General features: G+C 39.7%; 1 protein-coding gene across 4 annotated transcripts in view; it reads left to right on the top strand.

Moving 5' to 3' along the window:
• The window catches only part of LOC134806494 (serine/threonine-protein phosphatase rdgC), a 128790-nt gene that overhangs the window by 81481 nt on the left and 20291 nt on the right, over positions 1 to 27018 (top strand). For all 4 annotated transcript variants that reach the window (XM_063779769.1, XM_063779767.1, XM_063779768.1 and 1 more), the window contains exons 8-10: positions 681 to 717; positions 2758 to 2907; positions 11833 to 11913. In XM_063779769.1, the coding sequence (XP_063635839.1) occupies positions 681 to 717; positions 2758 to 2907; positions 11833 to 11913 (268 nt within the window). The remainder of the gene's footprint in view (positions 1 to 680; positions 718 to 2757; positions 2908 to 11832; positions 11914 to 27018) is intronic.

Here is a 27018-nt window from a genome sequence, read left to right on the forward strand (position 1 = left end):
AATTGAAGTCGGTTAAAAAGTAAAGGCAAACTCATCTTAGACATCGGAATTATGGAGAAATTTTAAATCAGAAAAATCCTATAGTTACTCGTTACACTGTTTTTTTAATAAACTGCTACAAATAACGATATAAAATGAGCGCGTTATATTTTAAGATACAAAACTGGAATCGATTAAATAGTTTAAGAGAGAAGCAGACATAAGTGTATATCGAAATAGGAATCCCCACCTGTCATTTAATTTTGATTTGTCCACCCCCGACCTGCGCAAGGTAGGCTGCTGTTACGATAGTAAAGTATAGTATGAATTATCTCAGGTAATTTTTTCTGGCTCGGGCCCTAATATGTTAAACAAAAGGTATTGTTTGCTTTAGGCCGGAGCCCCACTGCTGCGCACGCTACATCCACGGTCCACGTTTTAATACAAACCGTGGGCAAGCCCACTAAATTTTGTATAGGAACGTGGGTCGTGTACATAGCGTGCGCAGCAGTGGGGCTCCGGCCTTATAGTATCTAAAGGGGTGAGAGATGTCATGGTAGGTCTGTGACGCTGTGTAGCGTTGGTTAGGCATATTATTGTATCATATCATAAGTCATTTCATTCATAACTGACAGTTTTTTTTATTGTTAATACGCATATATAGATAAGGTTATTAAGTAACGTTAATATATATTTCGCAGGTATGGTTTCATAAAAGAGGTGCAACAGAAATATCGGGTGAGTAATATACCTACTTATGTTATCTATATCTAAAACGAACACGATCATATGTCATGAACAATTTTTACAGTTTTTAGAGGCAACTCGAATAATATTTGTATCTATAACTAATAATAATATTTACCTAAATTGGAATTGTTGTTTTACAAAGTTTGAAATATGATTTGCGTACGCGTTATACAATTTAAACAGTAACTGGAATCGTTTTGTTTAGATGAGCACTCGGATAAGTCCCATAAAACTTATAAATTGGATACGTGACCAAAGCAATTGTTCGCAACAGGCACGCTACAGTGAACTATTTAACGCGCCTTTATTTCCATTTTCACACACTCCGCGCGACTGCAGCATTGTAGGTATGTAAAATGCGATGTATTTTCGTGCTGTTCTGAAAACGGTCCATTTGTAGATTAGTATTCGCAGCTGCTGAAAACATTAAATGTGTATTTCAAGTAAACTACTAGCCACAAAAGGACGATGCACTCCAGCGTGGGAGGTTAAATTGAGTTGCCGCAATCTTCACGAGGTTTTTAGTTTCCCGAGCACTTTGGTAATCCAGTACAAAAAGGTGAACTACAGAACTTTTATACGAAAAATACTTAGTTTATTCATGCAACTAGGTTTTTTTAATTACTTAACATACAGTAAGTACTAGACCTGAATATCATCGCAAGTCAAGCAAACTGACAACGTAGTGCTTAAAGACGCGAGAGATAAACTAATTAATCCCTCAGTATTAAGACTGATGCGTAAAAGAGAGGTTAACTTAACTTACGGTTTGATGAACAGCTGTGCTAGGCCCGCGATTCGGAAGGACGATAAAGTCAATGATAATGCTCATTAACTGAGTATTAATAGCCAACTAAGGGGTCATCCATTAATTACATCACACGTTTAGGGAGGGGGTCAAGAAAATGTGACATGTTGTGACAGGGGGGAGGGGGAGTCACAAACATTGTGACGTCACTTTAACTTATTTAATTCGCTGTACAGTTAAATAACAAGTTTATAGAACGATAATCATTTTTATTCGTTTCATTTTCCTTCCTAATCAGTTTTGGGTTATAAAATTACTAATATTGCTTTTTTTTTAAATATTTTGATAAAATATTAAAAATAGATACAACGTACTTAATTCGATTTGCCGATTTCGTTGAAAAAATGTGACGTCACACCAGGGTGGAGGGGTTTAGCAAATGTGACCAAGTGTGACAATGGGGGAGGGAGGGAGGCGTCAAACAACCTAGAAATTCGTGTGATGTAATTAATGGATGACCCCTAATTACAAAATCTCACATATGTAACTAACTACTACTGACTACCTATAATACTCGTAGTAATAGTATCCATTTTTTATTGTAATATAATAAGATTTTCGAAAGAAAAATTATGATTGTTTAAATGTCTTACAAGATCATATTTACGAATCGAGCTTTATTTGTCGTAAACATGAATTTTAATTTTAACTCATACAGTTAGAGTCAATCGTTGCAGTGACCATCCACTTTTATCATAGACGACGTCGCTTGGATCGAAATAAGCTGATTTTGCGCCATAGACACGCGATATACTGTTTCCAAACAGGAAAGGAAAAAGGCAGCTCTATCTAATGGGGTTGGCAGGTCGAACTATTTATGGCGCCAGCATAGCTTGCCCTGTCAATCCCTAGAATTATGTCATGTTTTTGTTTTTTTAATGAAATTTTTATGCCCTGGATGCCAGCCCTTTAAGCCGAATCTCATAGAAAAAGGGGCAGGCTATGATGGCGCCTTTTATGCAAACCTTTGACAGCTGCCAACCCCATTGGGTCGCCTTAGACAAAAGTGCAGGCTGCACCATACATTGCTCCCAGTATTTCTCTCACAACTTACGGCTCAGCCACGGAATTGAGCGACTTTTGATGGCGGCAGCGATAACCATAGGTTGGAGCAAGACACGGCGATCAGACCTTTCGTTTCCACCTATGGTTGTCGCTGCCGCCGTCGCCAGTCGCGTAATGTCGTGGCCGAGCCGTAATACTGATGATATCATACGCAGCACAACGCTGAGCGCCTACTGAAGCTGATCGAGGGTGTGTACCGCTGGCTGCCGCTTGGCACCATCATCAACAACCGCGTGTTCGTGGTGCATGGCGGCATTTCCGACACCACTGACCTGGACATGATCCGCAGCTTGGAGAGGGATAAAGTACGTATTCTTCTTTTTCTTGACGACCGATCTGGCCTGGTGGGTAGTGCTCCTGTGAAGCCGATGGTCCTGGGTTCGAATCCCGGTTTCATTCGTTCATTCATTAATGTATCTAAATATAAGTATGTACATATTGACGCCTAGCACTCAAAGTACAAGCTTTGCTTAGTTTGGGGCTAGGTTGATCTGTGTAAGATGTCCACTAGTATTTATTATTTATTATGGAGAGAAACACTTAGAGACGAACTCCCTCTTGGCAGGTATGGGATGACATAAGCACATTAGTTATCAGAGAACTGAGTAGGTACGATAGACCAAGGTTTATTCAGGATGTCAAGAAGAAGAGCAGAGTAAATTTAAAATCCGTTGTATTCTCGTACGAAGATGTATTGTAGTTTAGCAGCTTCTCACCATATTATGGTGACTTATTACACTTTAAGCCCCCGGAGCATTCCCTTAGGTATTTTTATGGTAAACGGAACGGTTGGCCACTTCGACTGTACATATACAAAAAACAATAAAAACGACGTAATAGTAGGACGTGTTATAATGATCAATAAAGTGTTGTGTTTATAGCCTATTCAAATTGATATGGTTATCAATGGGGTGGCTTCCCAAGTAACACACAAGCAGGATAATAGAGTAAAATTATCATCTTATTCAAATTAAGATTGCATAAATTTTGTGTATAAGCGGTGGAAATTACTAAATTCGGAATAAAAAAATATGTGGGCCTAGTGGGGCCTATATACCAATAAATGCTGAATAAATTTTGCATAGTATCGGTTTTGCATATTAAAGCTGTATAATACTTATTTCTTACACAGTTAGTCAGACATTATTCAGCTTAAACCATATGTGGTTACTAAAAGCTGCATAATAGCAGCATTAGCAGCAATTAGCTGTATATATTTTGTGTCGTGAGATATTAAGCAGACAATATTAAGAAAAATGTGATAGTGGCTACTAAATGCTGAAAAGAAGCGTCGGTGAAGACTTTCAACTGTGTAAAAGCGGTTGCAGTTTCTGTTTTAATGCTAGTTTTTGAATAAAGGTGGACGCTATTACTGGAAGCTGTAATGAAATCCACATATTATTTGTTATTCAGTAGCTGCATATATGGGTTAGTTATGGCTTTTATAGACATAACGTCTGAATAATAAATACTAAAACAACACTTATACTTAAGTTATAGCGATTTTAGTACACATATACTATCTTTTCTTGCTAAAAGCTGCAAAATGAACGCAATGAGCAGCGCTATTCAAACTACTGCTTAGTATCAACAAATGCGCGGTGGAGAGGGTTCCGTAGCTTTGTAAGTTTATACACGGTCAACAGTGCTACTTGAGCCTGTTTGCTTTGAGCTTGAGCGTGTTTTTATTTTATTTTGAACGCATCTTGCGTATTTATTCTTTAATCCAACCATTATTTAAAAAATCGAGGTTTAGTTTTCTTAACAATTCTCTTCGATTGGTTATTTTACACAAGATGCATTGTCGTTTTAATGACGTAAAACAATTGCTAGCTACCAGCGTAAACACTGTTAACTGACCATTTGCATACCTTACTGCAACGAGATAAAGTTTACCAATGGTAAGCTTAAGGCCATTTAAGGTTGTTGCTAGTTGGCAAACAAGGTGGCAAATGCTAGTTATTGATATTGTTGCATTAAAAACTTGTAGACTGGACTGGGTATGAGAAAAATTAAATAATCACCCCCATTAAAATATAGCGAAATCGATTCTCCACAATCGATCAATCGATTTTGAACAGACTGTTTTTAGGTCTCAAGTGGGTCTACTCATACCCATCCCACACTATACTCGTACTCATACCTAAACAATACTGCCCATACCAAACTATAATTGTACTCATACCCGTGATACCCGCTACTAATATACCCGCACCTTCGCACCTATACCATATTCATATTCATACCATACTCGTAACCACACCATACTCATACTATACACATCTTCGTACTCACTTTGTACATCTTTGCGTATACCTTTACCTACTACATATTTGTCGGAACTGATAACGGAAAAAATAACTGTGTAGTCTGCCGTGCCCCCAGATTTATCATATAACTTAAATATTATATCGCGTTTATAATATTAGTAGGAAGTAGGATTGAATATTGCCCGTGTTACATACCTATAATGTTTCTCATCAAACTAGTGACGATCTATGTGGTTTTTACTATTTGTGTACAGAACCCTAATAGGCTTTAAGATTGAGAAAACAATTACTATTATACTGATGTTATTCAAAACTTGTTGTTCTAAAACCATTATTATCTAACATGTAGCTTAGTAACGCGAATAATGTGAATGCTTATTCAGAAATTTAGCACAAAATACCTGTGGCAGCAGCTTATATTCAGCACAGTCGGACGCCATTACGGTTGCTCATATTCTAACCTCTACAATTATATAGGAATTGAAAATGAACTGAAAATCCCATTTTTATTCATTTATAAAACTAGTTTTATCGTAGCATAACTTGTTAAAGTACATTTTCCATCACTAAAACATCTAAACACCGCAAAAAAGTACAAATTTAAAAGTGAAGTAGTAAATTTTCTATATTTACTTTTTAAACAGTGCATTATTTACGCGGCGCTTTAAAATTTTAAATAAAATGTATATATATATTAACAGTAAAGTCGCATGCGCAATGAAATTGATGTTATGTAAACATCAAATCAATATATGGGTAATGTCCTCCTTATTTTGTATTCACTTCAGACACTACACTTTGACACGAGTTCACAAATTAAAATGGAAGACAAATCATACACAAATAGCTGAATATATTTTCTGTAACAATGCACTTTTGAACCAAAAGCTGCATAACGTGTGACTAACTGAGTCATTCTATACAAAGCTGGATAACTTTGGTTTAAAAGCGGTATAGAAGCTTTTGACAGCCTCTATACAAGTGTTGTTCAGCGATTCAATGTGTGGGCACACACTTATACAGCTATTACATTACTGTTATTCAGTAATAAGCGGCGTGGGCTAGCCCACTTTGCGCCCAAACCTTCTGTATAACGTCTGTATAAGCGCTTATACAGACGTTATACAGCTACCTTATTCAGCATACAGTACGGAATGCTCTATTATTCAAACAATATTCAGCTACTTTTGTGTTACTTGGGTTATACCTTTGATTGTATTTCGACGATGCCAATTTTGGATAGGCTTTACTAAGGCTTTACTAGATAGTCTCGGTAACTGGCGTCGTGTATGAAGAGGTAAATATGATGGATGATTTCTTGTCACGTACAAGCATAGGGCTCAGTCTCGCACAGAACACGGCAAGGTTAGATCTATATCACCAGACCCACACTGGGACCACGTGTCAGTATATTTTTGCAACCTCTTAATAGACGGAGAGCTAGTCTAGGAATATACATAACGGTTTTAAGAGCAACGAAATTAGACAGTTAGTTTGCTATAAGTACTATCCTTATTATTTATTTCTCATCTTAAGTTAGGTTATTTTATAATATGAATATAAAAGTAAAATATAAAAACACTTACAAAACAATAAAAATTAATATAAACACATTATAAAAAACCTAACCTAGGGTGCCGCCAGCAGCGGGGCAAGGCCCAAGCTACCGGTGGTCAGGGCTGCAGAGAGAGGAACCGGCGGACTATCCGCGCCGTGTCCAAGATCACCGCCTTCTGCATCTGACCCTTGATCCAACCACCTAGCGAGAGTCTCTTAAGGTGTTGGTCGAGACTCTTCGCTATTAGACCGTTTACTGAAACGACTATCGGGACAATGATCGTCGAATCAACATCCCACATGGCGGTTATCTCGTGAGCCAAGTCTAGGTACTTACTGGACTTGTCCTTCTCGGCCTTCACGAGATTCTCATCATGGGGGATGGTGATGTCAACGAGCACGGCCCGACGTTGCGATCGATCTATTATCACAATATCAGGCTTATTGGCTACAATAGTCCTGTCAGTGATGATAGATCGATCCCAATAGAGCGTGGCACGACCATTCTCGAGAACAGGCGCAGGTAAGTACTTGTAGTACGGTACTTCGCGGTCCACAAGGTCATATAGAAGAGCAAGTTGCTGGTGAATAATCCTGGCTACGAGATTATGTCTGTGCAAGTACTCGCCGTTAGCAAGATGAGAGCAACCGGAAATGATATGCCTGAGTGACTCTCCGGGACGGCGGCATGCCCGACAGATGTCGACCGTACCGTCCTTCAGATATATTTCCGATAGTTGTTCGTCATCATCACTTCGTCCGCAATTGCACAGGCAAAACCTTCGGTTTCTCCGAAGAGGTCCCCGAATCGTAACCAGTTCACCGACGCGAGCAGGTCCACATCGGGTCCCGTGAGGGCCTTGTAGAACCGCCCGTGTAGCACCTTACTCTCCCATGCCGCCTTGCGATCCGCAGTACTTAGTACCACAGGTTTGCGCCAGTTCTCGTTTGCCAAGGAAAGCGGCGTGAGGTTCCTATCTACTGCCACCACATCACGATGCATCCCACACTCGTTGTTAAGGAAATAGTTCCTGAGATTGTACACCTCGTGGTTGTGGAGATCCTTGGCGTTTAGGAAGCCTCGGCCTCCACACTTCCGTGGGATGTACAATCTCATAACTGACGAGCGTGGGTGTAGCATGCGATGTGCGGTGAGCAGTGATCGGACCCTCCGATCCAGGGCGTCCAGCTCGGTCTGAGTCCACCTTAGTATGCCAAAGGAGTATGTGAGTAGGGGCATTACCCAGGCGTTGAAGGCGCGCACTTTGTTGCCTCCTGACAAAAGACTGTTAAGGACTTTTGTGAGCCGACTGAAAAAGCGCTCCTTCACCGACCGTCTAATACCCTCGTCCTCAATACCCAACGACTGTGACATACCAAGGTATTTATAGGTTTCTGATTCAGAGATAGATCTGAAAGACATTGTCTCAGAAAGTTGTAAATTTGTTGAATTTACAACCCTCCCCCGCTGTACATGCATAACCGCACATTTATCGACACCAAACTCCATGTGGATGGCACTACTGAAGACTTCGGTGGTTTTCAGTAGCTCCAACAAGTCTTGGCTATTTGGTGCAAATAATTTGAGGTCATCCATGTACAGAAGGTGAGAAATGACTTCACCCTCTCTCCGAAGCCGACAACCTAGTCCCAAATCCTTCAGCAGGGTGCTGAGGGGATTCAAAGCTAGGCAGAACCACAGGGGACTCAGACTGTCGCCCTGAAAGATTCCTCGCTCAATCCTTATAAAATCCTGCGGGCCAGGGCGGTCATCCCGGCCTCCTGGTTGACGAAGGACTGTGGTCCACTGTCTCATACACGCGCTTAGGAAGGCTCTCAAAGCTGCATCAACTTTATACAGCTCTAAGACCCTCCCCAACCATGAATGAGGCACCGAATCATAGGCCTTCTTGTAGTCAATCCAAGCGGCCGAGAGGGCACCCTTGTTCCGCCGGATTTGTTGGCAGATGGTCATGTCTATGAGGAGGAGCTCTTTAGTACCACGGGACCCAACCCTACATCCATTTTGAGCGGAAGCCAGAATATTGTTTGCGACAATGTGCGCGTTGATTTTTGCTCTCAAAATGGATGTAAGGAGCTTGTAGAGTGTAGGCAAGCATGTGATGGGTCTGTAGTTCTTCGCTTCCGTGGTACTACCGGACTTATAGAGCAGGAAGGTGACACCAGTTGTTAAGGAAGGTGGGAGAGAACCAAGCTCGAGGGCTTGTTGAAATTGTGCTGCCAAGCAGGAGTGCGAGCATCGGAACCACTTTAGCCAGAAGTTGTGCAATCCATCCGGCCCAGGACTTTTCCAGTTCTGGGCCGTGCGGATGGCACAACTGACGTCATCGGGGCTGATGGTGACTGCCCCCATAGGTTCGATGGACTCGCACTCACGCTCGACAACACTCATCCAACCCCCCTCGGTGTGTCCGACAGGCACCGACCAGATGCTACGCCAGAAGTCGGTCATGGCAGTAACATCCGGCGGCTGCGTGTCGGGCGTACGAAGGTTGGTTTCCTCCCACTTTCGGTACACCTTCCTTTGGTCACCTTGAAAAAGGCGATTCTGCTGAAATCGATCCACTCGCTCTCTGTAGCGGCGAATACGGTTTGCCCATGCATAGACTTTCTGCTTTAGAAAGTCGATGCGCTCTGTGACATTGGCCATGTAGTCGCGGGGCCTAATATCCGTCCCCGCGAACGCCTGGTTCACAAAGCGCATTACTCGGGGGCGATTGTTTCCCCCCCTGAAGCAGATCAGCTTTGCGATGAGAGTCCTAAACGAGCTGATACGTCGCTCGATCCGCGCTTGCCATGCAGGGACACCTCCGACGGTCCTAAGTGCACGTTCAGCGTCCGGGAACTTGACGCGAGCAACACGGCACGCCGCGATGGCTCCGCAGTACATGATCGAGTGCGTATCATCTAAATCTTTACTAGTCCGCAAATGTGGTTCTAGTAAAGCGTTTAGGGCTCCCATTAGCGCTAGATTGCGTCTATTCATAGGCAGACGTGGTAATCGGGGCCTAGAGTTGGTTGTGGCGCGATACTGCGTAATCGCCTCTTCCAAAGTCCTCCTCAGTTGCTCATTAGCAGTTGTACTCACATTCTGACTCGCGAAGTCCCCCTCGTCGGTACAGAAATCAACCCGTGGCGCCCCCGGTGCCAGGTCGGGTGCGGGCACCGGATCCGGCGACGTGGCGGGCAGATCTCGCACCGAGGTGGAGTCCGCGCGAGCAGAGAGAGCCTCCTGGCGAAGCCGATCAAGTGTCGCGTCATCCAAGCGCTTTAGCCGCTGAATGACGCGCACCTGATCCGATAATCGCTGCTCCGACACGGTGATGGTAGGTTCAAGAGCCTGAAACAGAGGCAGTATTCTCGAACGATAGGCTGATAGCTGTGTTCCCCCCTCTGTAGCCCCATAATAGGCGCGCATGACATTCTCGTTCATGTTTCGAGTCCATCTCATGCGTCGCACTATACCACCGGTAGCGGGAGCCGTGGGCGGGGCAGGATGTCCCGCAGGCCCCAAGCGTGCCGGCAGCGGTGGCCGCCCTCGTCGCGCAGGTGGTCGTGGCGGCGGCGGCGGCGGCCCGCTCTCGTCACTGGACCCGTCTGTGTCAGGCGCCGTTGCGAACTCGTCGCCTGACGACGTTGTGGACGCGGAACTGGACGGAGCGGGCGGGGGTGGTGGTCGTGCGTTGTTGGTCGACTCCGCTGCACGTCTTTGACTCCTCGTAATCATTCTTTGCGTACGTTATTTACTGTTTTGCCGTAATATTGCGTTGACCGTTTTGTCAAACAAATGTCATGTCCGTGGCGTGTGTATGGAATTTGAGTCACACGTATTTTATAGTTGATATTTTATATTTCCACATATTTAGCCAGGTCAAAGGCTCATTTGATGGCAAAATACACAATAGTTTTAACAATAAAAACGTATAAAAATATAATTATAGCAAATAAAATTTACGAGACGTCTGTCATTGTCAGAGCGTTTTTTTTTTTTTTTTTTTTTTTTTTATCCTTATTATTATAGTTATTACTACAACTGCCAGAACCCCAGGATAGCATAGCAAAATAACTAGACAGGTCTTGTTGCTTTTGAAAGGAGTCTTCATCATTTCACATAGTATTTGGTTCTTCATTTCGTCAGGTGACAAGCAAAACTCACTAATTACCACCGCAAGGTCATAGCCATAATGAACCATATTAGTAATCAAATAAGGTTGATTTTTGTTTAATTATTTTTTAGTAATAAGTGAGTTTTGCTTGTCACCGGACGATTTGACATAGTTAAAATAGATTATATATAATAGATTCTGACTAAGAGGGGGTTCAATGTTATACAGGGTGATTCATGAGACGTGAGCAGGACTAATCCTGCATACTCAGTAACTGATAATTGATCGATCACCGTCGTATTTAGGTGAAACAACCACACTTTTTCCTATTTTTTTACTTTTTGGTGAGGGCAAATTTAATTCTCTACAATCATGGTCACCCTACAAGACCTAATTAATAAACATAAAACCTCTTTAACCGTAATGACAGCATTTTGAGTATGAAGAAAATAAACTGTCAAACTTGAGTGAGATACGAGTTTTCAAAAGTAACCAGACCGTAATGACAGTGATGACATTCAATTTGATACAGAATATCGGTAGTTTAGTATTCTAATTGTAGGGTGACCATGCATGTCGTAAAATAAATTATTAACTTTTTTTTCTCAACACGACTAGAAAATTAACGTTAACCTCACTAATACTGATACGAAACAGTTGCTTATAATTTACGAAATGCGCATCGTTAGTCCTGCTCACGCCTCCTGAATCGCCCTGTATATCTACATTTATAAAGGTTAAGGGCGGTTACAGACTAGCGTTTTATTTATACGTGTCTAATAAGCTCGTTTTTGAAAGTGGGTTTATAGGCGCGTATAGACCAAATGTAGCGAAATATAGCGCGCTTGTAAGCGCGTACCGCCGAAATGACCGTAATTCATGCGTAGAAAAAAACGCTAGTCTGTAACCGCCCTAAACCGTGTCTTGATACCTACAATAGAAATTTCTGAACGGTTCAAAGTTACCAACTTTCAAGTCACATCATCGGATACGAAACAAGCGACGTTTATAGTTTATTTTGTTTTCAAACAAAGATCTCTTCCTTTCCGGCTCAAAGCAATTAAACGTCGATACTCGTATTGACGTGAAATTGCTTTAAGCGGCTTTGGATGACCCAATTTTATTACTATCCAGCAAAGTAAATTATCCTCTGAAATTCCGGAGAGGTACTTTTGCACCTTACGCCTTTGGTAATAAGGCGAAAATTGTAAACATATCTATGACGTCGACGGTACGAGGGTATGTTGGGAAGGCTAATATGTCCGTTTTATTGCAGTACGTGTCACTGCTGCGGCCACCGGTCACGGAGAACTGCGCACCAGGCTCCGAGGTCATTGACAAGGTGGAGTGGAAACAGGTTAGCCTTTCGTAGGTACCTACACCATCTATTATTCAGCAGTCTACTTTGGTGGTATCGATCTGACAAATGCTCACCCTTGCTGTTCAGGTGCTCAGTAAGCTAGAAGTAACATACATTCATGAGATGAATTTGTGCATCTATCTACTTAAATACGTGTAGGTGGGTCAAACAGATCACTGTGTTATGTCTTTCCTGTAGACATACACGAGAGTTAAGGGCTATAAACGTTAATTTTCTTATTTAACCCTTATCCACGTGAAAAGGTCCTCCTTTTATTTAAAGAACTATGATAAAATCATTACTTACATGCCCACAAGCTGTTAACAATAGCCCACAGGAGAGAAAACTAGTGTGTTCGCGCGAACAGTACATTTTTCTCTCCTGTGGGCAATAGTTAACAGCTTGTGGGCATGTAAGTAATGATTTTATCATAGTTCTTTAAATAAAAGGAGGACCTTTTCACGTGGATAAGGGTTAAATAAGAAAATTAACGTTTATAGCCCTTAACTCTTGTGTATGTCTACAGGAAAGACATAACACAGTGATCTGTTTGACCCAGGTACTTAAACTTGGATATATTGAATGAGAAAGGCTCCCGTAGTCAACTAGGTACCCTTATAGTTTCGGCATGCCCGTCTGTCAGTCTATCCGCGGCTTAGCGTAGCGATAGTTAGCTGATATACGCATGGATACATATATTATATGTATATCAATCACGTCCACAAGGTGATAAAAAAAAACTAGAAAGTGAGAATGATTACTTATTCGCTTCAATCATAGGTATTTTTAAGTCAATAATTTAGTCCCGTCCTCTAATTTTTGAACCGTTATTTCAAAAAGTTTGAAAAATCATGAAAGTGTAGCTTAATTAATTTTTGATTTATAATATTCACAAATATGATTTTCATATCTTTAGAAAAAGCGTGCTTCGAAGATACTTCCCTTTTTCTTGTTTATAAGTACACAGGACATATTATGTATGTATAGTAGGTTGTGATATAGTTTTCATATATAAAAACTGTTGGATCACAATTACCCCGTGGGGAGGGTCATTTATATATTTTATTGTAATGTTGTGTTGTCTATGGTGGTCGGACTATGTATGCATGGAAAAGGAAATATTAAATGGCCTTTAATCTTTAGTAATTTACTTGGAGAAATGGCCAAATTAGATGTTATAGATGGTCAAGCAAATCTTGTCAGTAGAAAAAGGCGCGATATTCAAATTTTCTATGGGATGTCCTTTCGCGCCTACATTTTTCAAATTTGCCGCCTTTTTCTACTGACAAGATCTGCTTGACCCAGTATAGTAACTTTACCTGACAGACAATGTTACTTTCTAATTCATACATAGTCCGACGACCATAGACCACACAACATTGCATTTATAAATCAATTTGTTGGGGTCCCTAGTTATTATATTAGGTTAAATAAAACTTGATAAAATAATTATGAAATTTATGAACAAATTAGGCACGCACACACAAATAGTTCAGTATAAGTGTATAAACTAACACCAGCTTTCAACTGCAAATGCAATTTGATGCACTTGATTGCACCTTTGAAGTTTATTTAGTTGGCGAAATTGATGCAATATTCTGCGCTCGACCGATATAAAGTTGTGCTAATATGTAACTATGTAAACAAACCGCCATATTGAAAATGTCTCTGAATGATGAATTTACTAGTGATGGGCAAGAGTCTTACTTACTCCTTTACTTATGTCAAACCATATCGAATAATAAAATACCGAAAGTAAAAAAACAAGTAGGCATTTATTTTTCATTTGTTTAATCACGATCAGAAGAAAAATCGGTACTTGGAGATGATGTATCACCAGTATTTATTATAAAACACACGGTGTATACAACCGCGTTGGCAGGTACAGAGCGTGAGTTGGGTAGTCTGTAGCGGCTTTATATCACCAACTTTAGTCACAACACTACCGTAGAGTTTCGTATCTTTGCCTGCGCTACCTATTTTCGCCTAGTTTGACATAAGTTGCCATTAACAAAATGTTTCTAATGTAAGCCTTACATAAAACTGCTAAATACAAAGTATTTTTTACGGGTGTCAACATTCTTCGAACAATCTGCGGCTAACTTCACACAGTTGACCTTTAGTGAGGTTTTTCCGTGACACCGACCACACGTTTTTTTGAACCAGTGTTTTAACTTCAGTTTTAAACGGTGATTTGGACCCGGTAATGATAAAAATTTTACATGATTATATCCTATAACTATTTCTTTTTCATATGAAACTATTATTTAATGGCTAGCATACGTTTACACGAAGACTATCGGATAAAATAAGAATAAAATCCATAAAGAAGATCACCAAAACAAAAGATGTCACAAAAACAATAAAAAAGTTAAAATGGAAATGGTCAGGACATACAATCAGAGGCAAAGAAAAATGGTCGAAATCGATAATGAACTGGTTCACAGGCCATAAGAAAAGGAAAAGAGGTAGACCATTTAGAAGATGGGTGGACGACATCAAAGCCACAGCAGGAACCACATGGACGAGAGTTGCCAAGGATAGAGAGGAATGGAGAAGGTTGGAGGAGGCCTTTTGCCAATAAATGGCACACAGACAGAAAAAAAAACGCAAGAACTGTAGAAAATAATGCAATCTACTGTCTGAAATAAAGGATTATTACATTATTATTACATACGTTTACAAGTCACAATTGGATAAAACATTGGTGAGGGTACTTTGCGTCCATCTTGTTGCCAAATTTCGCCTACCCCTAGGGTTGACAATTTTTTTGTACCACATTCATTGGTGGATGACATTACTTGTTTCCAAATTTAAATATTATCTTATGTTTGGTTATTTTAGTTTACGCTATATGTAAATGTTTATTTCTACTCTTACCGATGTTGAGTAGGTACCAAATAGGTATTTTTATATCTCACTTTGTGTAAATAGGTTGATTTGCTGTCAATTACGATAATAACAACAATTCTGCAACAATTATACAATTTTGTTAAAAATAATTATTTTTTTTAACTTATAATCCATTACTCCCTTTTATTTGGCATGTTGGTTAATTTTTGGCAGCCCTAGCTTCATTATAGAAAATGTATGAAAACAATAACTTCAGACTGTTACCAAACTTCGCCTACTACACCGTTTTTTTAAAATATGCCTAGTCTGGTGTAATTAAGGTTCATAGTATATTAGCACATTCCAAGGAGATACGACTTAACATGTGTAAGTCACAGAAAAGTAAGTATTAGCGGCAAGGCATACCATAGGCGAAGATTGGGAAAAATACCCAAACATCGCCTATTGCCTTTGGGGCCATTTATTACCAACTTAACCAATGAAATTCTAAGTTTTAGTGGTGTATACTGATAGTTGGGAGTACTAAAAAACATTTTTTCGTCTTAACGGATTAAAATGCTTTCAAATTTGAGAGATTTTTTGGGAAAAGTGTCAAAATCCAGGCGAAGATACGAAACTCTACGGTACCTATCATAGACAATTGTAGAATTTAAAAGAAACAAAAACGTCATCCCATCAGGTCCTAATAACCTAATTAACTTATGAAACCATTTTAAATTTTAATGAAATATCCAAGATACAGTTATATATTTTTGTATTTTACGGTAACGACCGTTTCAATAGTGTATAGTGTATGGTTTCAATGGAGTGAGGTGGTGTGAAAATTCAAGGAGAAACTGACAAAACAAAGTTACGTCTTTTGTTTACATAGTTAGCAAGTTCCATAGAATGACACTTTAGTAGTTTTCATTCCAACTGTCAATTAAGGACTTTAACTGTTGACGTCAGCTGTGCTAAAACTTAACTATGAGACTCCATGGTTCAAATGTCGACAGCAAACTTTATCTTGTTAAATTCAGAACATAAAGTTAAATTGAAATCTAACTTTATTTTATTTTATTATTTTATTTAGGTAGTTTATATTTAGTCATAATTATTTTATTTTAGTTTTAGCTAAACTTGTTTTTAGTACCTAAGTTAAATAGGCTTATAAATATAAAATCACGAACATTCTTGTTAATAATATTTCCCAGAATTTAGTAAATACATTCAGTCTTTGTAAATACATAGCTACCAATCTAACTCTTTTAACTGTTTTTGTAACAATGTCTGTTTTGAAATAATAACACTGTAGTTCTAAGATAGCAAAAAATTCACAGATTTCGTGCCTCACACGACTATCGAGCACATTGGAAATGAATCTACGGAATTCGAAAAAATATTGTCGCTGAGCGACGAGAAAGTCTGGATAAGGGAAAAGTTACAAAATAAAACTACAACGTTGAATGATAATTATTTTATTCTTAGACTAACACAAGTATCCTGGACATAACGCATGTGAACAAAAAAATTGCAAAATTTCCACACGCGTATCGAAGTTTGAATAATTGTCGCCGTGGCGCATAAGTATAGGTACATATTTCATTTTTCGATTAATAAGCAGGATATATTAATGTTCAAAGTACAAGAAAATTATTACACGGCAAATCCGTAGTCAACTCGAGAAGTGGTAGCCACATCGCCGTTATCGTCACTCGGGTCTTGATCGGCAGCGGCCCATTTGCTGCAAGATATGAAATTTTCTTGACAGCAGTTTGACGCGACGAGAGATGACCATAACAGCGTTTGTCTATGTTGCACCAAACCTGAGTTCCAATAGGTACTACCAGGGTTCAGCATCAGCTATCTTGGGTAATGCTCTACCATGTGATCATCATGACGAATCGGGTGTTCAAAACAGCGCGTGCCTATGTTGCACCAAACCTGAGTTCCGCTAGGTACAACCAGGGTTCAGCATCAGCTCTATCTTGGGTACTACTATCCTAAGTGCTCATCAAGACGAGTCGGATGACCAAAACAGCGTGTGCCTATGTTGCAACAAACCTGAGTTCCTTTAGGTACAGCCAGGGTTCAGCATCAGCTCTATCTTGGGTACTACTCTCCTAAGTGCTCATCGAGACGAGTCCGATGACCAAAACAGCGTGTGCGTATGTTGTAAAACCAGAGCTCCACTAGGTACTGCCAGGGTTCAGCACCAGCTATCTGCTAGCAGCCGCCAGCAACATGCTGAGGTGAGACCATTTCGTGGCACTTTTTCTTTTTTATGTTTCTCTGTATAAGTTTTTATTTTGTTTTGTGCTCACGAATAAAGTTACCTCTCCCTCTCCCTCTCCCTCTCCCTCTCCCTCTCCCTCTCCCTCTCCCTCTCCCTCTCCCTCTCCCTCTCCCTCTCCCTCTCCCTCTCCCTCTCCCTCTCCCTCTCCCTCTCCCTCTCCCTCTCCCTCTCCCTCTCCCTCTCCCTCTCCCTCTCCCTCTCCCTCTCCCTCTCCCTCTCCCTCTCCCTCTCCCTCTCCCTCTCCCTCTCCCTCTCCCTCTCCCTCTCCCTCTCCCTATCGATAATTCACAACAAACACCGATAACGAACTCTGCGAAACATAAAGTCATAAATGTCATGTGAAAAATGTCGTTCTGACTTTTTGACAATTTTAAGGTTAGGCTACAGGGCAAACCCTTAACCCGATCGTCTTTGTTTTAGGCTCAAATTGTAGCTGACTAAATTGTCCAGAGCCGTTTTTCTCAAATTTTTGATATCATTCTTCGTTTCCAAATTATCGAGCACCAAAATCAAAAATTCGGAAAAAAATTAATTTTATTTTCACTATTTCGACCATAACTTTTTTGTTTTTGACTTTCTCGAATAATTATTTTTGCACCTTACAGCTCTCGTGATTATGCGTCTTTTGAGCCTATTTTTTAATATCATATCTTCACAACTTTCCGAGATATAAGGGGATCGCACTTTTTCGTGAAATCAGACCCTATACTGGAGCGAACGAAAAGACATTTCCAATGTCAAAAACTCAAACTCGCGTACCGAGGATTCCAGATATGTACTTCTAGGTAACGCTACTGAAGTTATCAAGTACTTATACCTAATAAGTTAATAAGTGTCCGAGTACCGAAAAGATAAACAGGATTGAGGTACAAACTTAACGTTGACATTGTCAATACGAGTATAACATACACATGCCACCAGCAAATACAAGTTTGTCACCGAAGAATTTGACGATTTTCTAGCTTTCGGACTTTTCTTTTACTTATGCTAAAAGATTGCTTCTTACCAAATTTTGTGTTCGTGCGGAAATATAGGTACCCTGATCCCTGACCCTATAGGATTTTTTAATTCTGGTTTTTCTGTAAACACGTATCACATAATAAGTTTTGGCAAAAATTTCATCTTTGGTACAAGCTTTTATCGCTGACTGTACTTTTCTTACGACAGACAATTAATACTCACCGAGACAATTCTAAAAACCCGTAACACAATTAGGTTGCGTTGTTTCATCACAGAGTTCCTATGGCCACCTCCTGTCTCCATCATCCGATCAGCTCGATGGTACGATAATATTCCATTGTCATCCGATTTATAAATGCATGCAAAATTTCAGCTCAATCGGAAACCGGGAAGTGGATCAAATTTAACTTGCAAGATTTGATTACAGACCGACATACAAAGGGACAGGTGAAACTAAATAAAAGCTCGTAAAAAGAGGTCCTAGCCTCCACAGTCCACAGTCACCAAACCCGTTGTCTAAAGCAATGCATAAATCGTCTGCAATAGACGGAAAGGCCTGTGATGAGACTTCTTCTTTGTGTGAGTCCGATTCGCACTTGGCCGTTTTTTTTTACTTATTAATAACTATAATTTTCAGTAAATCTAGTTATCAACTCAAGTAAAACCAGAACAACTTTTAGGGATAAAGCTACGCTTAATAATTTTGTTTTTGCGTAAATCATCAACCCGGCCTTAAGAACATTAAGTCCTTTCCGTTGCCTGGTTTATAATTCAATCACGCTTCAGCAAATGAATAGATTAGACTCTAAAACTTTGTGGTTCGCAATAAATTAAATTTGAAAGCGGTAAAATCTAATTTAGACTAAGAAGTTAGAACACAGATTCTGCACCTTACAGATTACACATTAGACTTAAGTACTCCTTATTGACGAATTTTTTGGTTTCGGAATTTTCCATCTCAAAAATATTGCTTTTTACCAAATTTTGTGTACTTTAGGTCAACACGGAAATAGATACCCTGGCTCTTAACCCTATAGGATTTTTAAATTCTGGTTTTTCTGTAAACTCGTATTACATAAAAAAAAACAGGCCACGTGCGAGTTGGACTCGCGCACAAAGGGTACCGTACCATTCAAATTCAAATTCAATTCGTTTAATACGGTGTAAACGTACATGTCAATAAAATACAAAGAATAAAAACACACACACACACACATCTAAAACTAATTAAACCTAAAACAACACACACGTCAATTAATTTAAAGAAAAAATATTACACAATATTAATACCCACAAAATAAATTCTTAAAATATTTATATAATCAATGTCCATAAAATTCATTAATACTATAAAAGGCTTACGCAAAAAACGGCAAAAAAATCACGTCTGTTTTATGGAAGCCAGATTTAAATGTTTATTATATTTTGTTTTTAGTAGTTGTTGTTATAGCGGCAACCGAAATACATCATCTGTGAAAATTTCAACTGCCTAGCTATCACGGTTCATGAGATATAGCCTGGTAACAGACAGACGGACAGACGGACAGACGGACAGACGGATAGACAGACGGACAGACAGACAGACTGACAGACAGACAGACAGACAGACGGACAGCGGAGTCTTAGTAATAGGGTCCCGTTTTTACCCTTTGGGTACGGAACCCCAAAACGAGGTCCTATAAAAGTTCCTCTTTGTGTGAGTCCGACTCGCACTTGGCCGTTTTTTTTACCTATTAATAACTAGAATTCTCAGTAAATCTAGTTATCCTCTCAAGTAAAAACAGAACTACTTTTAAGGATGAAGCTATTAAACCTACGCTTAATAATTTTGTCTTTGCGTAAATCATCAACTCTGCCTTAAGAACATTAAGTCCTTTCCGGTGGCTGGTTTATAATTCAATCACGCTTCAGCAAATAAATAGATTAGTCTAAAACTTTGTTGTTCGCAATCAATTAAGATTTGTAAACGGTAAAATCTAATTTAGAACACAGATTCTACAAGTTACAGATTATACAGATGACTTACTCTTTATTTTATACTACCTACTCTTACTCTGTAGTAAGGTATACCAAATGTCGTTGCGTTTTGGTACTATATCATTCATTTCATTTTATTTGTGTCGGGACCGTTATTGACTTTCAAGCTTATCTCATTTCTTAGGGTCAAAGCAATTTCAGCAACTGCCACCCTCGTCGCGGCCAGAGAGATCGAACACCCGCGGTGTTTCGTGACGTGTCGTTACCGGTAACTTTCCAAGAAGGGTCATTTTCCAGTAACGTGTGTTAATGTATTTTTCACCACACCAGCTCGGAAAGGCTTACTTTGCAATTCAAAAACTGATAGCAAAGATGCATTTTATTCACATGTGAGGCAAAGTAATCAAATGCAAATTTTGAGTTGTTTTTTATGTTTGCTGGTAGAATTGGCTTTTAAATGATGATTTTGGATGATAAATATTTAATAACATTCATTTGGATTTGATTTGGTTTGATTTTGTTTGATATTTTACATTTAATATTTGCTTCGGGTTGGTGTGGTGAAAAATTTTGTTTTTCACTCGGGGGTAAATTTTGTTTAACCCTCGCAGCGCTCAAGATTCCATTTTTAGAACCACTCGCTACGCTCGTGGTTCAATTTTGGAATCTTTCGCTTGCTCGGGTATCAATATTAGCACGAGCGGTTAAACAACAACTTTGCCCCTCTGTAAAACAAATAACTATTATTGTAAAGGTTTTACTTAGAAAACAGAAGCATCGGGATGTTTTACAATGACAACTTATAATATAGCTCGCTAGTTATAAGAAAATTTTCAAAGTTACCGGAAATTTTTCCAATATATGTGATGGCGTAAGATTGTGAAGATACTGAAAGTACATATGGTCAATCGTATCACAGAATAAGTAATAGTACTATGATAATAACTCTTCAAATGTTTTAGGTAAGTACATATAAGGTACAATTTAAGTTTCCCGGTAATTTAGTCATCGGGAATGTTTCCGCGAAAGGTTCTCCAGTGGCACATCACTAGTTGAGGCACTTGCGGAGTACCGTAGGTACGCACGACAACCTCAAAGGTCCTATACACTTCTATTTAGTTTCTTATTACATTTACAACATGCATTTTGGTGATGACTGTTGAACAAACTGAAAGGATCAATTTAACTTTTTAACCATAGCAACTTTCTGAATTAGAAACGGAACTGTTATTTTAAGCGGTTGTATGCGTGTCAGTAAGCAATTGACTAAGATAGACCACGGCAATTTAATGAAGGGTTCTGTAGTAGTTAAGCAGCGTTACAAGCACCCTGTAACGATAAAAATACGGTGCATAAATCGAGCCTTATTTGTGTTAGTCTCTCTCTATACTTATATGTATATAATTACTTCGGGTCACGATCTCTATCGGCCTGATTCGAACATTAAGATACGTCAACAATTTGCTAAACATACGATATGGATCGGATATGTCACTATACTTAACTTAATTACTTAGCTATTACTTACAAGACTTCGTAGTGTTACTAGAGTTAGACCAAGAATAGTCTGCAGAGATTTTGATAGCATACGCAGCGCAAGTGTTATTTTAAACGTCAAACTTCTATGAAATTATGGCGTAACACTTGCACTGCGTAACAATCGTAACATACAATGAAAATCGCTTTTTCTTGATCTAACTCTAAGCGGCCTCGCTTCGCTCTTACTTTTATGTCGCAACTAGTACACCATCATCATCGGTAGCGGACAATTCCCTGTATTCCCTGTGCTTAAAACTAGGGCTCGCGGTCGTGTCCGGGTTTCGTGTACACGTGTTCGGTACCCGTTTCCGAACTACACGTACACGGTTTTCTGACCCGTTCTACACGTGTAGTCGTGCACACGTGTAATTAAGATCCGTGTATCCGGGTACCCGTGTACCCGTGTACACGGCGAAACGGACCTTAAATACACGCGGGCCTAACCCGTCCTTGGCGTGTAGCGGAGATTGTAGTAATGTATATATGGATGTTCAATGTGATTGATATGTGTTGTACCAATTTAATTTATTTTTCACCTCAGCAGCTCGAACAAGGGTACTTTGCTAACAGTGAGCAAAATGCGATTTTGTTAAAGGAAAATATAACATATTCCGTTCGTGGTAGTTTCAGTCAGAGATTGGCAAAATTCATTTGAATGACGAATTACGAATGAGAATTACCAAATCATTCGCGAATGACGAATAATTTTTTCGAATGATCATTCGTGTTCAATTCATTCGCGAATAATTTATTCGGCGAATAAAATAACCCATGAATAAATTATTTGCGAATAATATTGTCGAATAGTTAGCTTACAAAATAACTATTTAGCTGTTTTATATCCCAATAGTAAAAAGAAAATGTTTTCTATCGGTTTATCTGGTTGGTTGATTTGAGGTGTGGAAACTGGGAATACGCCTCATGTATTGGCGGTCACGTGGGGCGAGAACAACTGGAAATACACCAATAATGGGGGTATTCCCGTTTGTCCCCTTCGGGAACATGTGGGAAAAGACAAACAATCTTTCCCATTTGTCCCCACTTCATTGAAGCAGGAACAAATAGGAACACACCATTAACGGGTGTATTCTTATTGTTCCCCGATGGGAATAGGCGCTGCATATAAAACATTTCCATTTGTCCCTCATGTATGGCGTAGGTCACGTGGATAGGGGACAAATGGGATTACATCAATAATGCACCCATTATAACCAATAATGGGTGTATGCCCATTTGTCCCCGCGGGGAACATATAGGAAAAGAAGCCGCATATAAATATTTCCCATTTGTTCCCACCTTATTTTTGTAAGGACAAAAGGGAACACACCATTTTCGGATGTATTCCCATTTGTCCCCGCCGGGTACAGAAGTGATAGGATTTGCATATAAATATTTCCCATCTGTACCCTCCTTATTGGTGTGGGGACAAATGGAAACACACCATTTTCGGAAGAATTCCTATTTGTCCACGCCGCGAGAGACATTTGGGAAAAGACGCTGCATATAAATCTTTTGTATCGGCACCAAATGGGAACACCAATATCGGGGACAAATGGGAACACCAAAACTCATATAAAACATTCCCATTTGTCCCCGCCTCACTCGTAGGTCACGTAAATCGGGGACAAATGGGAACACACCAATAATGCACCCATCATTACCAATAATGGGTGAATTCCCATTTGTCTCCGCGGGGAACATATGTGAAGACCCTGCATAAAAATATTTTCCATTTTTCCCCACCTTATTGGGGTGGGGATAATTGGGAACACAATTTTCGGATGTATTCCCATTAGTCTACGTCGGGAACTGATGGAATAGGTGCTGCATATAAATCGTACCCATTTGTCTCCGCCTCGGGGACAAATGGGAACACCAATATCGGGGACAAATGGGAACACCAAAACTCATATACAACATGCACATTTGTGCCCGCCTCATGTATGGTGTAGGTCACGTGAATCGGGGACAAATGGGAATACACAAATAATGCACCCGTCATTACCAATAATGGTCGAATTCCCATTTGTCTCCGCGGGGAACATGTGTGAAGACCCTGCTTAAAAATATTTTCCATTTTTCCCCACCTTATTGGGGTGGGGATAATTGGGAACACAATTTTCGGATGTATTCCCATTTGTCTACGTCGGGAACTGATGGAATATGTGCTGCATATAAATCGTACCCATTTGTCTCCGCCTCACGTATGGCGGCGGTCACGTAGGGCAGGAACAAATAGGAATACACCAATAAAGAGTGTATTCCCATTTGTTCCCGCGAGAAACTTATGGGAAAAGACGCTGCATAGAAATCTTTTGAGGTGGGGACAAATGGCAACGCCAATATCGGGGACAAATGGGAACACCAAAATTCATGTAAACATTCCCATTTGTCCCCGCCTCGTGCATGGCGTAGGTCTCGTGAATTGGAGACAAATGGGAATACACCAATAATGCACCCATTATTGGTGTATTCCCATATTACTAATAATTACCAATAATGAGTGAATTCCCATTTATCTCCGCGGGGAACATATGGGTAGACCCTACATAATAATATTTTACACAAATATCGGATGTATTCTCACTTGTCCCGGCCGGGAACAAATGGGAATAGGCGCTGCATATAAACAATTCCCATTTGTCCCCACCATGGATGGCGACGGTCAGTTGGGGCCTTTCCCAAAATTTTCCTTGGCTCTAAAATACGCTGCAGTTGCATACCTATTCAGATTTGCCATCTGAGTGTGTATGTGTATTACAAAAATCCTTCGTGTAATTTATTCGAATAATTCATTTCTTATTCGAAATTCTAAACGAATGGTTTATTCGCGAATATTAATCTCACCGTAATTATTTAGATTAAAAATGATTCGAATAATGCCCAACTCTGGTTTCAGTAAGCATAACTATCTACTTTTGTATTAAATAATCATTTAGGTTTATATAACACTTTAAACTCTCGCGTTTTGTACACATATTTAATTACACAAACGGGTCTACCGCGATATAATTTCATTGTTTTTACCTTTAATTCCGACGTTTCAGCTGAGTTGCACCAGCTGTGGTCACGGAAAGACTGACGTCCCAACAAATGGTAACATGGTGGTGGTGGTATTTAAGTTTACTTTAATTATCAAAAAACTACATCAATGAAGAAACTGAAATACCAACAATGAAGTCAACGGTTACTGAGATATTGTTAATTTTAATCTTATGATTATTGAAACAAATTGTACTTACCTACCTATTATTGACATTACAAATCAATCCAGTAAAACTGCAAAGTAGGTAATCGAATCTTCCTAACCTTCCACATATTCAATCGTATGTCTTCATAGCACGAATCTCCGCTACACGAGAGTGAAGGGTCGAACCGGCGGGTAAATAAGATCCGTTATTTCGTGTATCCGTGTACCCGTGTACACGGGTACCCGTGTAAACGTTTCCGAATCCGGGCGGGTTCGTGTAGTTCGGGTTCTTAAGCCCGGCGGGCTTAAGAACACGGGTACCCGTGTCAGCGTGTAACACGTGTATCGGGAGCTCTACTTAAAACTCGTACCTCCGTCAATGTCACAGTCGTATTGAGCGCTCCAATTGTACCCTAGTTTACGTTTACATACATATATACCGTAGTCGTATTATAGATACAGCACCCCAAATAAAAGGTTCTATTGTTTGTCACGCTACAATTTACTGGTTGACTCAATAGTTGAAACGAAACCGTGTGTGCTGTCTTTTTCTGCAGCATGCGTAAGTAAGGGAGCATTAACTAAGCAAAGCTTGGTGTACCTGAGGCGTAGAATTACCAGAGTAAAAATATAAGCTATCCAGACGAATCCACCAGGCCGGATGGTTTTAAAATGTCGGTATCCACTTGAGGGACTACGTATAGTATGAATTATCTCAGGTGATTTTTTCGGGCTCGGGCCCTAATCCGTTAAACAAAAGCCTTTGTTTCTTTCAAGAGCGGTCTTCAGCACGTGCCGAAGTAACCAATGTCGTTTAAAAAGCATCTATTGTGATAGTATTAAGGTTCAAATTCATGTGACAGTTAATTCAGAGAACAATCAGGGTGGTCTTGGTTTTGGAGATAACAAAACGTGTTATCTCCGAATGGGCTGTTTCATGAATTTGAACCATATAATTAGAATGGTAAGTTTGGTTTTTAAACGGGCTTGTGCCCGTTACTTATGTCGGGGCTATTAGCAGTAAGCAGTGTAACCACTGCATAAAGCAAATAATACCTTTTGTTTAACAGATTAGGGCCCGAGCCCGAAAAAATCACCTGAGATAATTCATTCTATACCTTACGATGAATAGCATTGTTACCTTTTGTTAAACCAAACCGCTAATTACTTGTGCAAAATGAAATACAATAGAGTTAAACCAACAAAATTCTGCTGAGATTTTGACAGCACACGCAGTGCAGGTGTTATTTTAAACGTCAAACTTCTATGAAATTATGACGTACATATATATAACACTGGCACTGCGTGTGCTGTCAAAATCTCTGCAGACTTTTTTGGTCTAAATAACTCTAACAACAAAAGATTCTAAACAAATAACATATTTACCGCTTGAAGGATAGAGTTAAATTACAATAGCAAGTACTCGATAATACTAGAACCTTTTGGAAATTAAACATGAAACATTCGCAGACACCTGGGCGACCACGGCTCTAAATTCCAAAAGGTCCTATAGGTATTGAATACCTGCTATTGTAATTAAGCGGTAAAGTTGTTATCTGTATGGAATCTTTTGTTGTTATTGTTTTATTTTGCACACGTAATTAAAAAAAGATAACAATGCGATTCATTGGCAGGTGGTTTCAAGTGGATACCGACATTTTAAAACCGTACGACTAGGGTTTGCAATCCGGATCCGAAATGTATGAAATTATCCGGATCTGGATCCGGATCCGCGGATCTTCCCATACATTTCGGATCCGTCGTGCAAACCCTACGTACGACTATAACTGTGTCCTCGATAACCGTAACAACTATGTTTATTCGGTGAGCCCACATTTCTGTTTCGTCTGAGCAATCTATTCTATCTATTCGGCTCCATTCAATAAGGAATTGAAATGACACTCGCGACGTACTGCCGTATTCGAACTTCAAGATTTATTCACAAGAGACGACACGTACTAGATCCATTCTAGATACGTTATAGTTTAGATATCAACTAGTTCTCTTTTGCAGAGCAATTCGGGCAACCAATGTCACTTTTACGTTAGATAGCGTTACGTAAGATATCTATTATATGTGAATTGGATCTCTAAGTCATATCCCGAGGAAATCGTTCAAGAGTATCTCCAGAATCGCGCAAATGTCATATTTGACAGGTTAGATCTTAAACATATCGTTATCGTATCTTGGTGATGTCTAAAAGATATCTAACAGATGTCTATTTCAAAATCCGAATCGGGCCCTAAACCACCCGCCCCACCTGACCTGTCTCAGAACAAATGGCTTCCCAACCCTGCTCTACATTTGC

Source organism: Cydia splendana, chromosome 3 (genome assembly GCF_910591565.1).
Source record: "Cydia splendana chromosome 3, ilCydSple1.2, whole genome shotgun sequence".
In the NCBI taxonomy this organism is placed as follows: Eukaryota; Metazoa; Arthropoda; class Insecta; order Lepidoptera; family Tortricidae; genus Cydia; species Cydia splendana.